Source organism: Canis lupus, chromosome 1 (assembly GCF_048164855.1).
Source record: "Canis lupus baileyi chromosome 1, mCanLup2.hap1, whole genome shotgun sequence".
Classification (NCBI taxonomy): Eukaryota; Metazoa; Chordata; class Mammalia; order Carnivora; family Canidae; genus Canis; species Canis lupus.
Window position 1 is genome coordinate 108,723,523 of NC_132838.1, and position 20,522 is coordinate 108,744,044.

Here is a 20,522-nt window from a genome sequence, read left to right on the forward strand (position 1 = left end):
CCTGCTGGTAACCATGCAGTAACTGGGGAGTATCTGAGCGCCCCCTCCTCTCTTGCAGGCCCGCAGACCTGGGCCACAGTCTCCCCAAAGATCATGATGGCGTATATGAACCCGGGGCCCCACTACTCGGTCAACGCCTTGGCCCTCAGCGGTCCCAGCGTGGATCTGATGCACCAAGCTGTGTCCTATCCAAGTGAGTACGGTCCTTCTCCCGGCCACCTCAGTTCTTGGTCGCCCCTGGGGTCCCTTGTCCTTGGGAAGAAGATGGGAACTTACTGGGGTGACATCGGAGCCACACACCAGCCGTATGTAGGCATTTGCATGTGCCAAAAACTTCTCCTAAGCTTTTCTACACCATCGGGGTGTTCATAGCAATTTGGGATATGGTTCCTTCTTTTACATACTTTATATTCTAGGAGTAGTTGAATACTCTGTGGCATGTTTCTTTTCTTTTCTTTCTTTTTTTTTTTTTTAATATTTATTTGACAGAGTGCGCCCACAAGGCGGGGAGGGGCAGAGGGAGAAGCAGGCTCACCGCTGTGCAGGGAGCCCGATTCAGGGCTCCATCCCAGGATCCCGGGACCATGACCCAAGCTAAGGGCAGATGCTCAACCGTTGAGCCATCCAGGCGCCTCTCAATGGCATGTTTCAACTGAACATGTCTTGGTACATAAAAACTTTTAGAAAGGAGATAAAAGTCAAACTCATACACTTTCTAACAGGGCTAATGCCTGTTCTCAAGCTGAAGCATGAGCCCCAAAATGACAGGAAAAGAGGGGCCCCATTTCCCAGGGGGACAGAGTGAGGTCTACAAGGTCAGGGAAGAGGTACAAACTGCTTTTGGGGAGATGAACCCCCCAGAAAGGGCTTCCCGACATCCTATGGAACCTTAGGGCCTCCCGCAAGTGGACAAAGAGAATGGGAGGGCCAGGTCACCCGACAGTCCCGTCACCCTGTCCCCATCTTAGGTGCCCCAAGAAAGCAGCGGCGGGAGCGGACCACCTTCACCCGGAGCCAGCTGGAGGAGCTAGAGGCTCTGTTCGCCAAGACTCAATACCCGGATGTGTATGCTCGAGAGGAGGTGGCTCTGAAGATCAACCTACCTGAGTCCAGGGTTCAGGTGCGGTGTTCTAGTCCCTGGGCCCCTTGCAGCCCTTCCTGGGACCCAGAGTGAAGGGACAGGGGGCGGGGGGGTAATCATAGAGTAACAGCCAAAGTCATGTATGGTCCTAATAACTCCTCACCCTCATCACTGTCCCTTACACTTCCCTCCACCCTCTTTGCCAGCCACACCTGCTGGTTCCCCTAACACACCTCCCAAGCACACCCTGGCCCCAGGCCCTTTGTACTCCCTGTTCCTTCTACCTAGAAGGTTTATTCCCCATCACTTTGCTCAAGTCTTTGCTTATCAACAAATCAGGTCACTGTGTCCTTCAATGAGACCTAGACGGACCTTTGCATTTAAACTTACAATGTCCCCCGGCACCCCACTTTAGTGCCCCCTCCTCCAGCTCAGTTGGTTCTTCCACAGTACCGATCTTCTAAAATATGATGCAATGTACTTACTGTTTATTTATAATCTGTCACCCACAACAAGAATATCAGCTCCACGGATGTAACCCCAAAGTAGTAGTTCATGCATGTTTATTAATTATTTTTTAAGATTTTATTTATTTATTCATGAGACACAGAGAGAGAGAGAGAGGCAGAGACACAGGCAGAGGGAGAAGCAGGCTCCATGCAGGGAGCCCGATGCGGGACTCAATCCCGGGACTCCAGGATCACGCCCTGGGCCCAAGGCAGGCGCTAAACCGCTGAGCCACCCAGGGATCCCCATTGCATGTTTATTCATTGATTGAAGGGATGGGTGGATAAGTGTACATATGTGCATTTGTATGATAGTATGTGTGTGTGCACAATTATATACACAACTGCATGTGCGCTTATATGTATGTACATATGATTGTGTGTGTGTGTAATTGCAGATGTGAATGACGGGACGGACAGATGGATGAATGGATGGATGGATGGACAGATAGAGCACCCCATAACTGACGGCAGGGTAGGGGCATGTGACTGTGGTGTGTCTCACTAATAAACACCATCATTCCAGGGAACCATGGAGGATACTCCGGGGCTCCCTCCCCACTCACCACCCCATCTCCCCTCTTCCCCCCAGGTTTGGTTTAAGAACCGCAGAGCTAAATGCCGGCAGCAGCGCCAGCAGCAGAAACAGCAGCCTCAGCCCCCCGGCGCACAGACCAAGGCTCGTCCTGCCAAGAGGAAGGCAGGCATGTCCCCAAGATCCTCCTCCGACGTCTGTCCAGACCCCCTAGGCATCTCAGACTCCTACAGCCCCCCTCTACCCGGCCCCTCAGGCTCTCCTACCACGGCCGTGGCCACCGTGTCCATCTGGAGTCCAGCCTCAGAGTCCCCTTTGCCTGAGGCCCAGCGGGCAGGGCTGGTGGCCTCGGGGCCACCCCTGACCTCCACACCCTACGCCATGACCTACGCCCCTGCCTCTGCTTTCTGCTCCTCCCCTTCAGCCTACGGGTCTCCGAGCTCCTATTTCAGTGGCCTGGATCCCTATCTTTCCCCCATGGTGCCCCAGTTGGGGGGCCCAGCCCTCAGCCCCCTTTCAGGCCCCTCCGTGGGACCCTCCCTGGCCCAGTCCCCCACTTCCCTGTCAGGCCAGAGCTATGGCACCTATAGCCCCGTGGACAGCTTGGAGTTTAAGGACCCCACAGGGACCTGGAAGTTCACCTACAACCCCATGGATCCTCTGGACTACAAAGATCAGAGTGCCTGGAAGTTTCAGATCTTGTAGAAGATCCTCTTCTGTATGTCTCTCTGCATCTCATCTCAACCCGGCATCCCCAGGAAAGCAGTGGGGCTGGCCCTCCCTCCAAAAGTTGTGGCCTCTCTGGCCTCATGTGTGGAGTAGCCCACCACAGTCCACCCCCCTCTCCCCGGGACAGTCTCCTCACTCTCCGGGGAAGTTCAATAGATCTTAGTAACCCTCCACCCAGCCCCGCCTCACCATGGATGCTGGCTGCCATTTTAACCATGAGCCCTGGACTCCAGAAACTGGTGCTATGAATGTGCTCTGAGATGAAATTAAACCAAATTCAAGTAGTCAGTTTAGGGGTCCTGGTCAGGTCAGAATCGAGATGCCCTGGAACAGACAGGTAGGGAGACTCAATGTCATACCTTCCATTTGGGACACTTCCTTAGCATGTGGCTAGAGATCCTTCTAGAAAATCCAAAGATAGTTTTAAGAAGCCCCACCATGGCAGCTTAGGTCAGTTGTACAGTTCAATTAAAAAATCCATTTGGCGATTTTACAGATTTCCCAAATATCAGGTTTACATGGTAGGTTTAGGGGGCTCTTTGATATATATTTTTTTCTTTTTAGTTTCTTCTTAAAGACATTTCGTCAGGTATGCATTCTTTTGGACTTTGAGAGTGGCCATGTTTGGTTTTGTTTTAGGATTTTCTAAAGGTGGATTTCACCCCAGCGCTGGAGGAACTGTGGTAGTTGCCACTGGGGCCAACCATGGTAGTTGGCTCCAACATAGCTGTGGGTATATCAAAAAAAAGAAGAACAGGAGGTGGCAGGCTTCTCATTTGTAAATATGCAAGAGACGAGGTTGGCGGGATAAGTGGATTTGGAAGAAGCCCCACATTTCAAAAATACAGTCCCTCTCTTAGATTTTGTTTCCTGTTACCATTGCAGGATGGGACCAGAGAGCGCAGCCTGATGGAGTGGCACCATATTTCTTTCTGTGCGTTGACCCCCAGTGACAGAGACAAGCACTGAGAGACTTTTAAGATGGAGTCAGGCATTTTGACACTCTTGGTAGTTTGATGCTTTGGCCTTGCTTGAATTTTTTTTTTTTTTTTTTTTTTTTTTTTTTTTGTCTTTGGCCCTGGGAGGCAGTAGCCACGAGCCTTTCACTGGTGGGCTTCACAAGGTAAAAGGAAGTAGGGCAGGAAGGTGGTGGTGTGCTGGTATGTGGTAACCATTGGCTCCCTAAAGAAGAGGAAAAACCTTGATTTGTAGTGATTGCCAATTTCTGTGGTGTAAATTATCCCACTATGGCTGATTTCAAGGCACCAAGTCTGTGGTCATGGCCTCGGAGCTGGATGCATGCCATCTGTGCTCATGGGCTGGTAGGAACTGGTTCCAGGTCGCCGGTGTAGGAAGGGATGTCAGGAGGCAGGCACAGTGTGGAGAGAGGCTGGGAGGCCTCAGATGGATTTTTCTGGGTCCAGGCCAGAAGAGGTCCATATGGACTAGACCCCCCAAGACCCTCTGAAGGGGCACACGGCGATCACTGGAATCCTCAAGGATGGTTTACTCAGCACACCACATGACCATGTCTCATGGGCCTGAGTCATACTGGCCTCTGGGACATTAGACCCAGGAGTGAGTGGCTCAGAGTCCAGTGTGGGACACAAAGGATAAACAGAGGAGGACAGTGCAGGTGGGGGTGGAAGATAGACGATCCAAGCAGAATCCGCAGGGGAGGGACAGGGAGGAGGTGACATTGTGTAAAAGTTGGGACCAGATGCACTGCCATTGATTCATTTTGCAGAGACTCCCAGAGTCTGTGCTGGAGGCGGGGGTCTCAGGAGTACATAGGAATTTCTCTCTGCCCCACGGAGCTCCCAGAGCTCTGGTTCACAGAGGAGGGTGTGTCTTGTGAACACGAACAATTCACAGGCACGCTGATAAGGGGGTCCGGGAGGGCATGAAGGATGGACGTCATGTTCTGGAGGAGGGTGGAAGGTGTAGAGCCTGGGGGGCCACAGTCACAGGCCCACAGGGCTCAGATGTCAGGAGACCCCTCTCGCTAGGGCTGGACAGAGCAAGAGGGTGCATTTGTTCGGGAGGTCCTGGCTTCCTTTCCCGGGGCCAACCTCCTGAGCTGTGGGGATGTCAAAGGTTCTACTTCTTTGAGACAAAAAGCCAGGACAAGTGACAAGAGAGAGAAGGAAGCGGCCAGGAGCCCCCTTCACTCTGTGTTCCCTCCCCCACTCCTTGAGACTCCAGTCCCCTTCCTTCCAGGACAACCACCCCCCACCCCAAGCGAAAATAATTAAATTGTTGAATCTCGCTAAAAATCTGGGTGATTTTTTGTCCTTAATTTCTGACCAGGGACAGACGAGGAAAGTGGAAAAAGGGATTGCCCTGTTCCTTTCCTCTCTCTTCCCTGACCTCTGTCTCTGGGGACATGGGTCCCTCCACGTGCTTTCCTGTCTGGTCGCCGTCTTTTCCTTGGTTATCTCCCTAAGCCAATTAAGTAGGGACATGGGCTCCAGAAACCAGCTTCCACCTGCTGTGACCTTGCTGGGTTCCCCAGCTCCCCCCTGCAAGGCGGAGGGGGTGGTGGGTGGGAGGAGTGACCACGCTTCCTGCCTCAGTGGCCCATGTGAGGACACGAAAAGGAATGAAATCCTGATTCATTCTACAACATGGGTAGACCCTGAAGGCATTATGCTAAATGTTTATCTTAATCTAATTTTTTTTTCTGAACTTGTCCTTGTGCTGTTCATGTCCATGGCAGCTTCATTCATAACGGTCCCAAACTGGAAACTATCCAAATGTCTGTCAACAGCTGACAGGCTGAGGTGTATCCAGACAATGGATGGGTGGATCCTCAGCAATAAGAAGGCATGAACTTCAGGTACACAGGACAACACGGGTAAATAGCACAATAACGAGTAAATATAGGCAGTCTCAAAGCAGTACATACGGTTTGATTCCACCTACATGAAATTCTAGAAAAGGTGACCTCATAGTGGCAGAAAGTAAATCATAGTTGCCAGGAGCTGGGGGTCAGCAGCTGGGATTCACTGCAAAAGGACAAAAGGGAACCTTTTTGGGGTGCTGAGAGTATTCTATTTTTTTTTTTTAGTATTCTATTTTTTAAAGTGTATTTATATTTTTTTAGTAATCTTTACACTCAGAGTGGGGCTCGAACTCACAACGCTAAGATCAAGAGTCACATGCTTCTCCAACTGAGCCAGCCAGGCGTCCCGAGTATATTCTATATCTTGATTATGGTGGTAAGTCCATGGCTATATGTGATGGTCCAAACTCCTCAAACTGTACTGTTACAGTGGGTAGATTTTATGGGATATAAATTGAGTCTCAATAAATTGGAAGGAAAAAGAAAAATCCACTGAGCACATACTATTTGCCAGACACTGAGAAAGTCAGCCCAAAAATTCTTTTTTCAAAACAATCCACCAGAGAGGCGCTATTGATATCAGATAGATGCTGTTATTATCCTCATTCACAGATGAGAAAACAGAGGCTGTGGGAGGTTAGGTGACCTGTCCAAGATCCCACAACTGGGAAGAGATCATTGGGGTTTTTTGTTTCTTTTAAATATTTTATGTATTTATTCGTGAGAGACACAGAGATAGAAAGACAGAGACATAGGTAGAGAGAGGCTCCCTCCCCTGTAGGGAGCCGGATGCGGAACTCGATTCCAGGACCCTGGGATCACAAGCTGAGCCAAAAGCAGACACTCAACCACCGAACCACCCCGGTGTCTCAAAATCATTGAGTTTTATCTTCATCTTGCTGGACCCTCTGGACCCTGCTGATATGTGTCCCCTCTGATTTTGGTCCTCCTTCCTTTCTCCTTCCTCCGTCTCAAGCTCAGATGTATGTCTCTCCCTTCACCCCCATATGTCTGCACCCTACCCAACCAGCCCACCCCTCCTGCTCTCTGAGCCCCTCCCTGGTTGTTTCTTCTGTCCCTGAACAGGACTAATTTAGCAAATGCCCCAATCTTCTTATGATGGTCCAGCCTCAGCAGAATGGCCGGGAATTAGCAGGGATTAGGTTCAGATGCATGACCCTGGGAGGAGGGGCTCTGTGCAGGCAAATGAGTTTTAACTAAGTGATGCCTTCCTTCCTCCACAGCAGATCATGCCTAGGACACACAGTAATAATAAGACCATAACCAAACTCTTTGTTGGGCGCTTATGACATGCCAGGAACTGTTAGGCACATTCCTTGTATTTCTCCCTCCACCCCCCCAAACCTTCATTACAGCTTCATGCGGTGGGCACCATCCCCTAATTGCCCTATTTTAGGGATCAGGAGGGGCTAAGGAACCTTCCCAAGGCAAACGGGGGCCACTCCTAGCTTTCCAGTTGCTTCTCAGGGTAAAGATGGAGCAGATGCTGGGAGGCAAGGATGGGATGTCTGGGGCCATGCAGCGTGCCAGTATGACCCAGGGTTGGTGCTTTCAGCCCCTCAGAGTATGGAGGGGATGGGAGGAGGCAAGAGTGGGTGACAACAGAGAGAGACATGTGCTCTGGGAGGGGAGCACAGAAAGTGCAGCAGAGGGGATTAGGTAGGGAAAGAAAAGCCAAGACAGATGCCAGGAGGGGACTTTGTGCAAGGTGTGCTTTCATCCTTAAGCAGCAGATAGAATTCTCCAGCGCAGCATATGGGCCTGGATTTTGTAGGAAGGTTAATTACATGCTTAATTTATTTAACAGATATCGTTGTTCCTGGTTTAAGATCTCTTCTCGGGTCAATTTCAGAAAGTTGTATTTCTTTTTTCTTTAAGACTTTATTCATTTATTCATCAGAGACAGAGAGAGAGAGGCAGAGACCTAGGCAGAGGGAGAAGCAGGCTCCCTGCGGGGAGCCTGATGTGGGACTAGATCCCAGGACCCGGGATCACACCCTGGGCCAAAGGCAGACACTCAACCACTGATCCACCAAGTGCCCAGAAAGTTGTATTTCTCAAGGAAATTTGTCCATTTTATACTCCATTGTCCGATTTGTTGGCATACATTTGCTTCGTGATCTCCTAATTCCCACTTAGTTTGTCCATAGCCTTAAATGATATATCAGATCCAGATAAGACAAAAGCCGAAACGTCATCTCAAGATGTTAGAAAAGAGGGAAGGAATAGTAGAGATGAGACCAGAAACTAATCAAATAAAAAGTGTAAAATTTTTAAAAAACACAGACATGAACAGTTTTGTGAAATGTTATGAAAATCGGTAGCTCCCGAAACACAAACAAGAGGAAAAGACATTACTAACATCAAGAAAGAACACGACAGAGGGCATTACAAAAAATGCTGCATTAACGTATCAATGATCATAAGAGGATATTGCGAACAATCGTATGCCCAGAAATTTGGAGATTTGGATGACAAACTCCCAGCTAGACAGACCTTAGCAGAGCAAGCATGAGCAAGAAGTAAAAATCCAAATAGTCCTATTAAAGAGGAATAATCCAGGGGCACCCAGCTGGCTCAGCCATGGTCGAGCTAAGGTTATTTTTCCCTCCAGTAAAAAAAAAGCATTAATGTTAAGACAGTTGGGAGTTTCCTGGAGGAAGGTCATGCTCTCAATGGCTGCAGGTTTGAAGGACATTTAATTTTACCTGCATTTCCTTTTGCCTGTGTTATCTTTTCTTGTTTTTTTGTTTTGTTTCGTTTTGTTTATTTATTTATTAGACAGAAAGAGAGAGAGGCAGAGACACAGGCAGAGGGAGAAGCAGGCTCCATGCAGGGAGCCCGACATGGGACTCGATCCGGGGACTCCAGGATCACGCTCTGGGTCATGCTCTGGGTCAAAGGCAGGCGCTAAACCACTGAGCCACCCGGGGATCCCCTTGCCTGTGTTTTCCATGTCATTATGGAGTGTGGGCATTGGTGATGTCAGGGCTCCAGGAAATGGAGTCTATATGTCCTATTAATAACCCGACTTCCAGAGACCCATTAAGAATGCTTTCTTCTTGTAAATCACTAAGATATTTGTAAACTGTTGGAGACTCCTGTCTTGCAGGACTGTGATCTCTATAAGAAGTTTGGTGGGTTTTTTTTTTTTTTTTGCCTGGGTGGCTCCTTCGGTTAAGTGTCTGCCTTCAGTTCAGGTCATGATCCCAGGGTCCTGGAGTCCTGCGTCGGGCTCCCTGCTTAGTGGGAAGTCTCTTTCTCCCTCTCCTCCCTGCTCGTCGTCTCTCTCTCTCTCAAATAAATAAATAAATAAATAAAATCTTTTAAAAACGCATTTGTTGGGATCCCTGGGTGGCGCAGCGGTTTGGCGCCTGCCTTTGGCCCAGGGCGCGATCCTGGAGACCCGGGATTGAATCCCACGTCGGGCTCCCGGTGCATGGAGCCTGCTTCTCCCTCTGCCTGTGTCTCTGCCTCTCTCTCTCTCTCTCTCTCTGTGACTATCATAAATAAATAAAAATTAAAAAAAAAAAATTTAAAAAAAAAAAAAAACGCATTTGTTTTTCCTTTCCCTTAGTTTTTGGGCAGCCAGGAGTGCCTGAGGAATATCACACAGATCCCACCTGGAAGTCGGGGGTGGGGTTGCAGGGTGTCAGCCTGAGCTTTGCCCTCAGCTTTGCCTCTTGCTCCCTCTCACTCCCAGCTGTGGGCGAACCTGTGCCCGTGTCCTCTTGCCAAGTGTCCATACCTCCTGGCCTCTCTGTTTTGTTCACCAAGTCCGGTTCAAGAAACCTCTGTTCTCAGAACCAGTGGGGGATATAGCTAGGTAGAAGGGGGGAATGATGGAAAGATGTGTGGACAGATGGATGGACAGGAGGACACAGAATCTTAAAAACTGTATTGGAATTTGGAAGCTGGGTCATTTGGGGGCAGGAGGGAAGATTCTGGAAAACACGAAAATACGGAAGTACAGAGAATTTATGTGGAAGGGGCCACGAGGGATGGAGGATGTTGTCCTGTCCACCCAACCCAGAGGGCAGAGGGAGATCTGAAGGTTGGGGATGCGGCCAGCTGAGACCCCAGTTAATGATTATTAAGCACTTAGAATAGTGCCTGGCATAGAAGAAAAATGCGTTTGAGGGATGCCTGGGTGGCTCAGTGGCTGAGCATCTGCCTTTGGCTCAGGTCATGATCCCGGGGTCCTGGGATTGAGTCCTACATCAGGTTCCCTGGAGGGAGCCTGCCTCTCCCTGTGTGTCTCATGAATAAATAAATAAAATCTGAAAAAAAAAAAGAAGAAAAAGAAAAATGTGTTTGAATTTCTCTCTCTTTTGTATATATTTTCCATTTGCCTTTGTTGCTCATATCCGCCTATCCTATCTTATCTCAGAGCTCCTCCAAGGCCAGACAGGATCCTGCCCTGGCTCACCTCTCCATCCTCCTCTTTCTGCCTGGCTGGCCTCTTCTTGCCCCTAAAAGAAGCTAAGCTCTAGGACCAAGGCCAGGGGTAGGGGCCTAAGTGAATGAGGGAGGCAGGCACCTTACAGAGGTGGTTCTCAAAGTACAGTCCCTGATTCATCCCTAATTCAACCAGATGCATCAGCTATCATTTGGGAACTTGCCTGAAATGCTAATTTGGGGACCTGCCCCCAGACCCATTGAATCTGAAGCTGAGGGGGGTGGGATCCGGGGGAGGCACGGTAGTCTGGGTTTTAACAAGCCTTCTAGGGGATTCTGATGCGCACAAATTTTGAAAATCACTTTGGGGAGGTGCTAGGGAGGGAAGCTGGTTCTCCAGACAGTTACACCGTGTGATCTTGCTACAGGGTAGAGGCCAGGCAGGTAACCGGTGGCTTTGCCCTGGGGAACAAAGCTATGGGGCCCGAGGTGGGTTCTCCCAGCTGCTGTGACAGGTTCTCTCCGGAGCAGATGTCAGCAGACCCTGAGATAATCCTATTGCACAGATGGGGAAAACCAAGCCTGCCTGGGGAGGATGCGTTTGCCAATAATGGGATCGAGCCCCCCATCGGACTGTGTGCTCAGCATGGAGTCTGCTTAAGATTGTCTCCCTCTGCCCACTTCCTCATCTTGGTCTTTGTCTAAAATAGAATAAGTAAAATATTTTTTTAAAAATTGTGATAAAATCTACAAAACCCAAAATGTATCCTTTTTCCCATTTTTAAACACACTAGTCAGTGGTGTTAAGTACATCCACAATGTTGTACAACCAGCACCACCATCCGTCTCCTGGGCTTTTTCCATCATCCTGAGCCGAAAGTGTGTTCCCATTAAACACTGACTCCCCATACCCCCCCATCTCACCACCCACGGTAACCTGGAATCTATTTTATGTCTCTCAGCTTATGGGTGTACAACTATCTGCTTGAGTCCCCGATATCAATTCTTTTGCGCATAAAAATCACTTTTCTTTGAAACTTCTCCCCAAATAAAATACAAGCCCATGTCTCATATTGGTCCTTCCAAACACCGTCTCACGGAGATGCTCCTTGGTGTCCTGGGTGTGCGCCCCCCTCCCTGCAGTGAGATGATAAATCCACATTTGCTCAACTCCCAGTGTCCTCCTGATGGTGCTCAGCTGAAGGACACTGACAGCTATCACCAAGTCTGTCCCAAAAAACAACCTACACTCCAAAAGCATGAGAAAGTCAGACTCCCCATCCCCTTGTTATGGGACAGAGGACCAATTCTGAACTCAGGTTCGGCTGCTTGCTACCCAGAAAGCCAATCTCAAGACACAAGCATTGGTGGGAAAGGAAAGGTTGCCTTATTATTATTGAAGATTTTATTTATTTATTTGAGAGAGAGAGAGAGAGAGCACATGAGCAGGGCTCAGGAGCACCTCCCCACTAAGCAGGGAGCCCAATGTGGAGCTCGACCTCAGGACCCTGGGATCATGACCTGAGCTGAAGGCAGACGCTTAACCAACTGAGCCACCCAGGCACCCCAAAAGGTTGCCTTATTAAGGAAGCTGGCAACAGGGAAGATGGTAGACTAAAGTCTCAAAGAATCTTCTCTTCCATTCAGGAGGAGCCAGAAGGCTTAAAGGGGAAGGCACAGAAACTGTGCAGGAGAAGCAGGTACTCGGCTTCCAGATTCCCCCAGCAATTGGCCAGTGATCAAGGCCCCCAGGTGTCTCCCAGCAAAGGCTAGTCCGGCAGCCCAACAAGCTGCATGCAGAGCCTTCCTTGCACCAGGAACCCATCATTGAGGACAGTGGTGCCTCCCCTTCTGGAAAGCCTGGTCCATTGTATCTCAAAGCCAGGGGTCTGCAGGATCTCAAGGAGAAGTAGGGGACTTGGGACTTGGACTTGGAAAAAATATGGGGTTTAGGTCAGCAAGCAAGAAGCTTGAAGCAAGTTAACCCTAAAGACAGGTGGGAGTGCTCTTACAGGTCCACCTGCTGACTCAAGTGAGAATCTTCTTCTCAATCTGTGCCAATCTCCTCAACAGAACGGTGCGTCTCATTTCTTTTAGAAATGAAAGAGAAGGTGGCCTCCGGTCACATCTTCTGGACCGAGGAAATTGCTAGATGCTCCCTTGTTGACAGCAGAGCCATTGACTTGGCGACTCTCCTGTGCCCACCTGCCCAAAAGAGGAGGAAAAAAAAGATAAATTAAGGCAAAATCTTGCCAGAAAGGAGCATGTTATATGTTAACTACTTGAATTAAAAAAAAGAAAAGAAAAGAAAAAAGAAAAAGAGCAGCAAGGAAGGAGCGCGAATGTCCAGTCATGGTAGAGCCACCTGAGGCCCCAGGCAGTTCAAGGAGCAAGACAAACCTCGAACACCAAGTCCCCTTTGCTTTGCCTCGTGCTGTTCCATCACCTCTACTGTTCGCCAGCGTTGGTGAAAATAAAGGCGGTCCCCGGGGCCTGGGCCTTGGAAGCCGGGAGTCCCGGGAGGGCCCTGCGCCGCGAGGAGCCCCGTCTGAGGTCTACATGTGGGTGCGGGTAGCTCCAGGGGCTGGTTCCCGGGGCCCCAGGCTCCTGCGACCCGCGCACAGAGCAGCCCCCCTCATTCATTCACCAAGAGCCAGGGGCAGCCGTCCCCCTGCACCCCCGACGGCCTTCATCCCACAGGAACTCAGGGACCTCAAGGCACCCTGGGGGCCAGCGTGGACGTGGGGGCCACGTAGAGAAGGGACCAGAAGGTGAGAGCGGTGTTGGGGGCAAGGGGAGAGGCCCCCGGACCTACCAGGCGGGAGAGGATGGAGGCTGGACCTGGAAGTGAGGGACTGGGGGTCCCAGGACTGGGAAGGGATGGGGTGACACCAGGGGCCCTTTCCTGGGATGGGGACCCGCCCCCTCCCTCACCGCACGATGCGCACCGTGGGTTTCCCCCGGGCTAGAGCCCCCTGAGGGCGGGGCCAAGGCTGTCCTGCCCCCGAGGTCCCAGCCCCCCCCACCCCCAGCTCAAGGGGGAAAGGATTAATCACTCACTGTGACTCCTCCGGGGGCGGGGCTGAGGGTGGGTGAGAGAGGGAGGGTCCCGGGACCCTTGGGTGTGTCTGGGTGGGCACAGCTTGGGGGTGGGATTTAAGCCCGGGTCCTGGGGCAGCGCCTCACGAGCAGACAGCAGAGCTGCGGAGACGATGCAGGAGCCAGGCTCTCCCTCGGGTGCGCCTGGGCCCGGGGCGGGTTGGCGGGCGGGGGCGGGCGGGGGCTGGGGCTGCGCAGGCCTTCTGGGCGTTCAGAGGGGGCCCCCTGTCCGGGCGGGGGCATCCCACCCTGTGCTGTGGGGACTTGGTGGAGCTGGGATGTGGGATTAAATTCTTGGGCTTGGGATGGGCTGAGCAGAGGGCCTGGTGCACAGTCGCTCCCTGCAAGTGTCAGGGTGGCTTCCGCCCCTGAAGGGAGGGGCTTGGGGGGCCAGATGAGGTGGGAGCCCGCTGGAGACCCCAGCCTGGCTGAGCCCCGGGAGCCCACCGTGCCTGCCTTCCTGGGCCGTTGGGCCCTGGGGGAACGAGGCAGGAGCTGTTACCAGGCCCATTCCAAGGATGTGCACACTGAGGCCCAGGCAGGGGGAGGGACTTTGGCAGGCTGGGGACTGTGTCTGTGGCTCATCTGACCCTGTTTCCTTTGGTCAGGCCCCCCATCAACCCAAAGGGTCCCAAAGGCCCGGAAGAAGCGCACTGTGTACCTCAAAGAACAGCTGCAGGAACTGAAGAGACATTTCATGACGAACCAGTACCCTAGCTACCAGGAACGCTTGGCCCTGGCGGCCAGGCTCCATCTGGAGGAGCACCAAGTGCAGGTATGACTCTGGGTCCCCCGGCACCCCCTCCATGGACCCAGTCTTCCCAAGATCCACCGGGAAGGTGGCACTTCCTGGGGCCTGGGCTCCTGGGCCACCTCCCCGCCCTCCCGGGCTCCAGCTGAGCAGACTGAGGCCAGAGGTCCCAGTGCTGCCCTGGCTCCCACAGCTAGCAAGGGGCCCCCCGTGTAGACCCAGGGCTGGACCCCGAGCTCACCCCAACTCCCGTGCTGTACAAACCAGCCAACACCATCCTGCCCAGTCTGAAACCCTGCTGGGTCACCAGGCACCAGAACTCAGGGCCTCTGAAGGTGGGGGACCCTCTGGGGGAGGCCCCTTCCTGGCCCCTGGGCTCCGTGGTGTCCAAGCCCTGCCCCTCCTGCCTCTGCACCCTCCCCTGCAGCCTCCTGCACCCGGCACCCCAGGGGCCTGGAACTGGGCCTGGGCCATAGGGAGGGTAGGAGGCCCACTGTTCTCCCGGGAGCAGCCCCACACCTGGGCCAGAGGCAAGCCCTTCTAAAGCTCCTCCTTGTCCCCTCTGTCCCTCCCTCCAGGTGTGGTTCAAGAACTGCAGGGCCAAGCACTCGAGGCTGCAGGGACTGCCCAGTGGGCAAGGTCGGGGAGGCCGCGCTATGCCCATGGGCCAAGGAGCTGTCGCCCCTGATTCCATCCCTGCCCCTGTCCTTCTTCCGTTCCCTATTCCTGCCCCTGAACCTGCTCCTGCCCTCATCCCTGACCCCGCCCCAGTCCTTGTCCCTGGGCGCCCCATGTTCCCAGGGGGCCCAGGCTACTGTGGCCAGAGTCGCCACAGCCCCATGGGGGTCTTCCCTGCAGCAGAGCCCAGCATCTACAGCCTCCGCCGCGCCTGGTGCGACCCAGAACAGGGATCCCAGGGGTATGTCCCCGCTGCCCAGGCCCCTATCTCAGCCCTGGCCCTGGCCAGGCCACAGGGCTCCTCCGCCTCGGACTTCCTGCCGGATCCCGTGCTGGCCCCCGATTTCACAGAGCTCCTCTCGTCCCGAGACCCCTTGGAGGGACCCTCTTTCCCCTTGATGTCCGGATATCAAGAGGGAGATGACCCTGCTGATGACAGTGACTTGGACCTTAAGAGATTACTGGACTTATAAGGGAACCTGCCCCACAGTCCTGCAGTTCCTGTGGCGCCAGAGGGGACTGGGGTCGGATGGGCCTGCAGTTGGTCCCATGTGGGTGAGGGCAGCGGTCAAGGTCAGGTAATCTGCAACGGGAACACACCATTCATCCCTTCTTGGGGAGGTGGCATCTCCTGTCCGCTGTGTGGCCACCACATGTCATGCTGCTGTGAGTGTCCCCCGCAGCATTATTTAGGGCTCACATGAGCACTTATGTGGGATCCCAGGGCGCTGCCTCTTTGCTTCACAGATGCTCTGAGAGCTTTCTATGCGCCTTGACCCCATGGTTCGCCCAGCGCTCTAGTTGGCGCCCTCGGGAACACTTGGGGTGTGAGACCTTTTAATGCTTTCCAGTCAGTCTGCTGACTTGAGACTTGAGGTTTCACTGTGGTTTTAATATTCATTACTGATCAGGGATCCCTGGGTGGCGCAGCGGTTTGGCGCCTGCCTTTGGCCCAGGGCGCGATCCTGGAGACCCGGGATCGAATCCCACGTCGGGCTCCCGGTGCATGGAGCCTGCTTCTCCCTCTGCCTGTGTCTCTGCCTCTCTCTCTCTCTCTATGTCTATCATAAAAAAAAAAAAAAATATTCATTACTGATCAAGAATTTATGCCCTCTCACACGTTAGTCAATTATTAGGAATAGTCACGGTGTGTCTTTTTTTAACCCGTTTTTTGGGTTTTGTTTTTTTTTTTAAGTTTTACACCCAATGTGGGGCTTGAACTCAGGACCCAGAGATCCTAAGATCAAGAGTCCTAAGCTTTACCCACAGAGCCAGCCAGGCGTCCCATTTTTCTTTCTTTAATCCATTTATCCTTATATCTTTCTTGATAATGTACTGTAAATAGTTTTCGTATTTGTATTTTTTTCATAAATAAAATTTCTGCTATTTTACTGTATTTCAGTGCTTTTCATTATCTGTTGTTAGGGACTATTTTCTTGATTCCTTACTATCACTGGCACACTGATATGCTGTAAAGCAAACTAAAATTATTAATAAAAATGAAAAATGAGGGGCCCCTGGGTGACTCAGTGGTTGGGCATCTGCCGTCAGCTCGGGTCATGATCCCGGGGTCCTGGGATGGAGTCCCACGTGGGGCTCCCCACAAAAAGCCTGCTTCTCCCTCTGCCTGTCTCTGCCTCTCTGTATCTCTCATGAATAAAAATCTTTTTAAAAAAGTAAAATCTTTATAGTTTTATGTTTAGTAGGTCTCTAATACATCTAGAATTGATTCTGTATGGTGTGAGGTATAGGGGTTCAGGGATTTTTTCCCTTCCCCTCAGGGATTTCCACCTGTCAGTTGATGAAGACACTGGTGATTTGTCATAAGTCAAGGGTTCTTTCATGCATGTGTCAGTATCTACAAAGTCTATATTTGGGGTCCATGGTCTTTATATCTTTCTATCAATTACATACTCCCTTTTGTTCCCATTTTCCTCAGTTTCTCAGCTCCTGGCCCCTGGGCCTCCCCACAGCCAGTTTTCTGACCTGTCCTGTTCCTACTTAGCAAATGCTTCAATCCTCTTAGGCCAGGCCAGCCTCAGCAAAATATAGGGAGAATTAGCAGGGATTTGGAGGGACATGTGACAGACTGGGGGGGAAGGGTCACAACTGACAGGATATAATGAAACCCCACCTGCTTATCAGAGCCCATGGTAGGAATGTACACAGAAAAACACACAAGGCCCCACAAGGAGACTGAAGGGGGGAAGACAGAGGTGGGGGGGGGCAGAAAGAAGGAGAAACTGAGGGACTGGAGTTTCTTGCTCTCAAAACCAGAACATGCAGCCCCCCTCCCCCACCATGGGTCACTTCCCATGTGACAACAGCTGTCCTATATGCTCTAATATCCTTACAAAAAGGTCCTTTAAGGCAGGCAGCTTAATCCCTTGCCTACAGAAGTTCACACCAAGTATCAGAGCGTTCGAGCACCTTTCCAAGAAGACAGCAAGCATCCGAGCTGAGCAAGCAAGCACCAGGCTGGAGAGGGTAGCCCTCAACCTTCTGCACTAGCAAATTGTGCCAAGCCCGTCTGCTTCTTGGACTATTTGGAATAGGACATGCGGACAGCTGGACATCCATGAGACTTTGGGTAACAACCACACCTCTCCACGTGCGTGGGTGTGAGTCGTATGGAATGTGCCATTTATACTCTCAGCACAGAGCCTTACAAGAAGCGCCTAGGAAATGGGGGGGTCTTATTCTTTCGTCACCAGACAGGCCCCCAACCCCACAGCTCTTCTCTCTCCCCCACCTCCCTGCCGTGCATACACCCATGTTTTCCCTGCCCACTTTCTCTGGTCTCCACTCCCCCACAGCCGGTTTCCTTGGCCTTGACCTGACTTACCACCTGCCTCCACCCTCTTGGGCCAGGTCAGCATCTGCAGAATCTCAGCCAGGTCAGAGGAGAGCTGAAGGGGACACAGGACATATTGGCAGACGATGGTAAAAAGAAAAAAGAAAAAAACCTTCTCAGGCACCTGTTTCGCGCCTCCTTGGTGGCTGTGAGACATTGGTCACACCAGTGGGTGTCCTCAGGGGGCATCTAGGATCTGCTTCCCCACACAAGAGCCCAGAGATGCAGAATACTCTGGGGCAGAGATGCAAATCTCCTCTCCCCGGCTGTCCCCGGCAATGACTGGGCAGTGGACGCGACACACCGTAGGTGCTCACAGACGTACTTGGTGGCATTCACGTTTTTAATTAAAATAAGTATATTTGTCTCCAAATTCATCAGGTTGTATACACTTAATATATTCAGGGTTTTTTTTGTTTGTATGTACATAGTGAAACATTTCATGGTCATGTTTTCCTTGCTGTCACAGATACTTACTGGTTTTAAAGTGCTTCAGCCAATTGCACTGAGTTGCTTATTAGGCTTTTTTGTTTTTTTTCTTCAAGTGTTTTACTTTCGAAAAAAAACTTTTGTTAACCCTCATCTTGTTCTCTTAGCAGTGCCCTCAGCCCCACAACTAGATCCCTTCTCTGGGAAGAGGGATGGGATGGAAATGTATGTTTTTTTTTATTATATCTATTCCCTTTTGTATATTTGGAATTTCTTGCCATAGAAGTAGGGGTTTTTAAGCTTTAAAAAAAAAAGTGGGATGCCTGAGTTGAGCATCCGCCTTTGGCTTAGGGTGTGATCCCAGGGTCCTGGGATTGAGTCCTCGCATTGGGCTCCCTGCAAGGAGCCTGCTTCTCCATCTACCTATGTCTCTGCCTTTCTCTTTGTGTCTTTCATGAATAAATAAAATCTTTTTTTAAAAATTAAAAAATTTTTAAATTTTTATATCTTCAAAAAAACCCATATTTTCAATAAATAGTTGAAATAGGAAATACTCTATGGAATACACACACACAAACCACTGGAACTAATAAATGAATTTTGCAAGTTCCCAGGATGCAAAATCAATAAACAAAAATGGATTGTATTTCTATACAGTACCAGTGAAAAATTGGAAAAGAGTGTTTTTAAATAATACTATTTATAATAGCAATGAAAAAAACATAAAAGTAGGGACACTGAGTGGCTCAGTCGATTGAGCATCCAACTCTTGATTTCAGGTCAAGTCATGATCTCAGGATCATGAGATCGAGCCCCCCAGATGGCTCCTTGAAGGCACCTGGGCGGCTCAGTCAGTTAAGCATCTGCCTTTGGCTTGGATCATGATACCAGCGTCCTGGGATGGAGCCCTGTGTTGGGCTCCCTGCTCAGTAAGGAGCCTGTTTCTCCCTCTCCCTGTGCTCCTCCCTCTGCTTGTACTCACTCAATCTCTCTCTCTCTCTCTCTAATGGATAAATAAAATCTTAAAAAACAAAAAAAGATGGCTTTTAAAATAAACACAATGCCAGCCGGTGCCCCCCACACCTCTGCCTTCCAATCCTTCCTTTGCTTTAGAGATCTTGGTTGATTTCCATAACTGACCGTGGGGGCCACTTCTCTTTTCTCTTCTCACGATTTAAATTCTGCTCTCATGTTTTAAATTCACCAACAAAGAGCGAGCCCTTGAAACCTGAGGTCCCCACTCTTTACCTCCCCCAAAATAGAACCACAGGCCCATGCTCTCTTTACCCACAATCTCCCTGTGTGGCTGCAGGTGTGCCATGGAATTCTCATGTCCTGTAAGTAATAAAGTTATTTTTTCAGAGTTTCCTGATGATTATTGGTGAAGGGCATCTTGCAATCGTAATAACCACAAGGGTTGGTCCAGCCACAGCATTGGTTATTAATAAGCGGAGACCAGCACAAAATAATTAAATACCTACAAAGAAAGCTAATGGGGCAGCCTGGGTGGCTCAGTGGTTTAGCGCCACCTTCAGCCCAGGGCGTGATCCTGGGGTCCTGGGATCGAGTCCCACATCAGGCTCCCTGCATGGAGCCTGCTTCTCCCTCTGCCTGTGTTTCTCTCTCTCTCTCTCAAATAAATAAATAAATAAATAAATAAATAAATAAATAAATAAATAAATAAATAAAATCTAAAAAAAAAAAAAAAGAAAGCCAATGAAAGCTGCGCAAGATGGAGCACCTGGCTGGCTCAGTCCATAGACCATGCAACTCTTGATCTCGGGGTTGTAAGCTTAAGCCCCAACTTGAGTGTAAAGATTACCTAAAAATAAAATATTTTTTAAAATATGCAAGATATCACAATTATCAAAACGTTGCTGAGAGAAATTAAAGAAGCCCTGCATAAATAGACATCCCATGATCGTAGATATTCTCCTCAAATCCATCTATTCAGCGCAATCCCAATAAAAATATCAGCAAGGCTTTTTGAAGAAATTGACAAGATGATCCTGAAATTAGATGAAAATGCAGAAGATCTAGTATACCTAAACAATCTCAAATAAAAAGAAGAAAGAAAGAAAGAAAGAAAGAAAGAAAGAAAGAAAGAAAGAAAGAAAGAAACCAAGGACAATGAAACAAAAGAGAATATCCAGAAATAAGTCCTCCTATGTAATCAGCCTGTCTTGAACAAAGCATCAGGTCCATTCACTGGGGGGATATAACAGTGGTACTGAAGCAATTGAACATTTATTTACTTGTGGGGAAAAAATGAACCTTGATGCCCACCTTACTCCAGAGGAGAAGCTGGAATCAGGAAGCTTCTAGAAGCATCCATAGAAGAATATTTTCACAACTTTGGAGTGAGCAAAACTTTCTTAGGACATAGAAAAACACTAAACATGAAAAGAAAAACGTCCAACTTAGGGCTTTGTCAAAACTGAAAATTTCTCATTAAAAGATACCATTGATAAAGTTAATAAAGAAGCCATAAACTTGGAAAATGTATTCACAGTCATATATCTGTCAAAGAACTATATCTGGGATATATTCTTATATTCCTACAAATCAACAATACAAAGGCAAACAACTTTTTTTT

At 50.1% G+C, this 20,522-nt stretch overlaps 2 protein-coding genes across 2 annotated transcripts; both read left to right on the forward strand.

Annotated features, from left to right (window-relative positions):
* Nucleotides 1-93: 93 nt before the first annotated feature.
* On the forward strand, nucleotides 94-2,827 carry CRX (cone-rod homeobox). Its single transcript, XM_072811327.1, has 3 exons — nucleotides 94-193; nucleotides 969-1,120; nucleotides 2,180-2,827. Exons 1-3 carry the CDS (start codon nucleotides 94-96, stop codon nucleotides 2,825-2,827), a joined length of 900 nt encoding a protein of 299 aa, XP_072667428.1.
* A 3,060-nt stretch (nucleotides 2,828-5,887) lies between these two features.
* On the forward strand, nucleotides 5,888-15,989 carry LOC140602970 (tetrapeptide repeat homeobox protein 2-like). The gene is made up of 3 exons (XM_072773312.1): nucleotides 5,888-6,072; nucleotides 13,823-13,989; nucleotides 14,544-15,989. The coding sequence occupies exons 2-3, from the start codon at nucleotides 13,912-13,914 to the stop codon at nucleotides 15,114-15,116; spliced, it is 651 nt and encodes a 216-aa protein (XP_072629413.1). The 5' UTR covers nucleotides 5,888-6,072; nucleotides 13,823-13,911; the 3' UTR covers nucleotides 15,117-15,989.
* The last annotated feature ends 4,533 nt before the right edge of the window (nucleotides 15,990-20,522 follow it).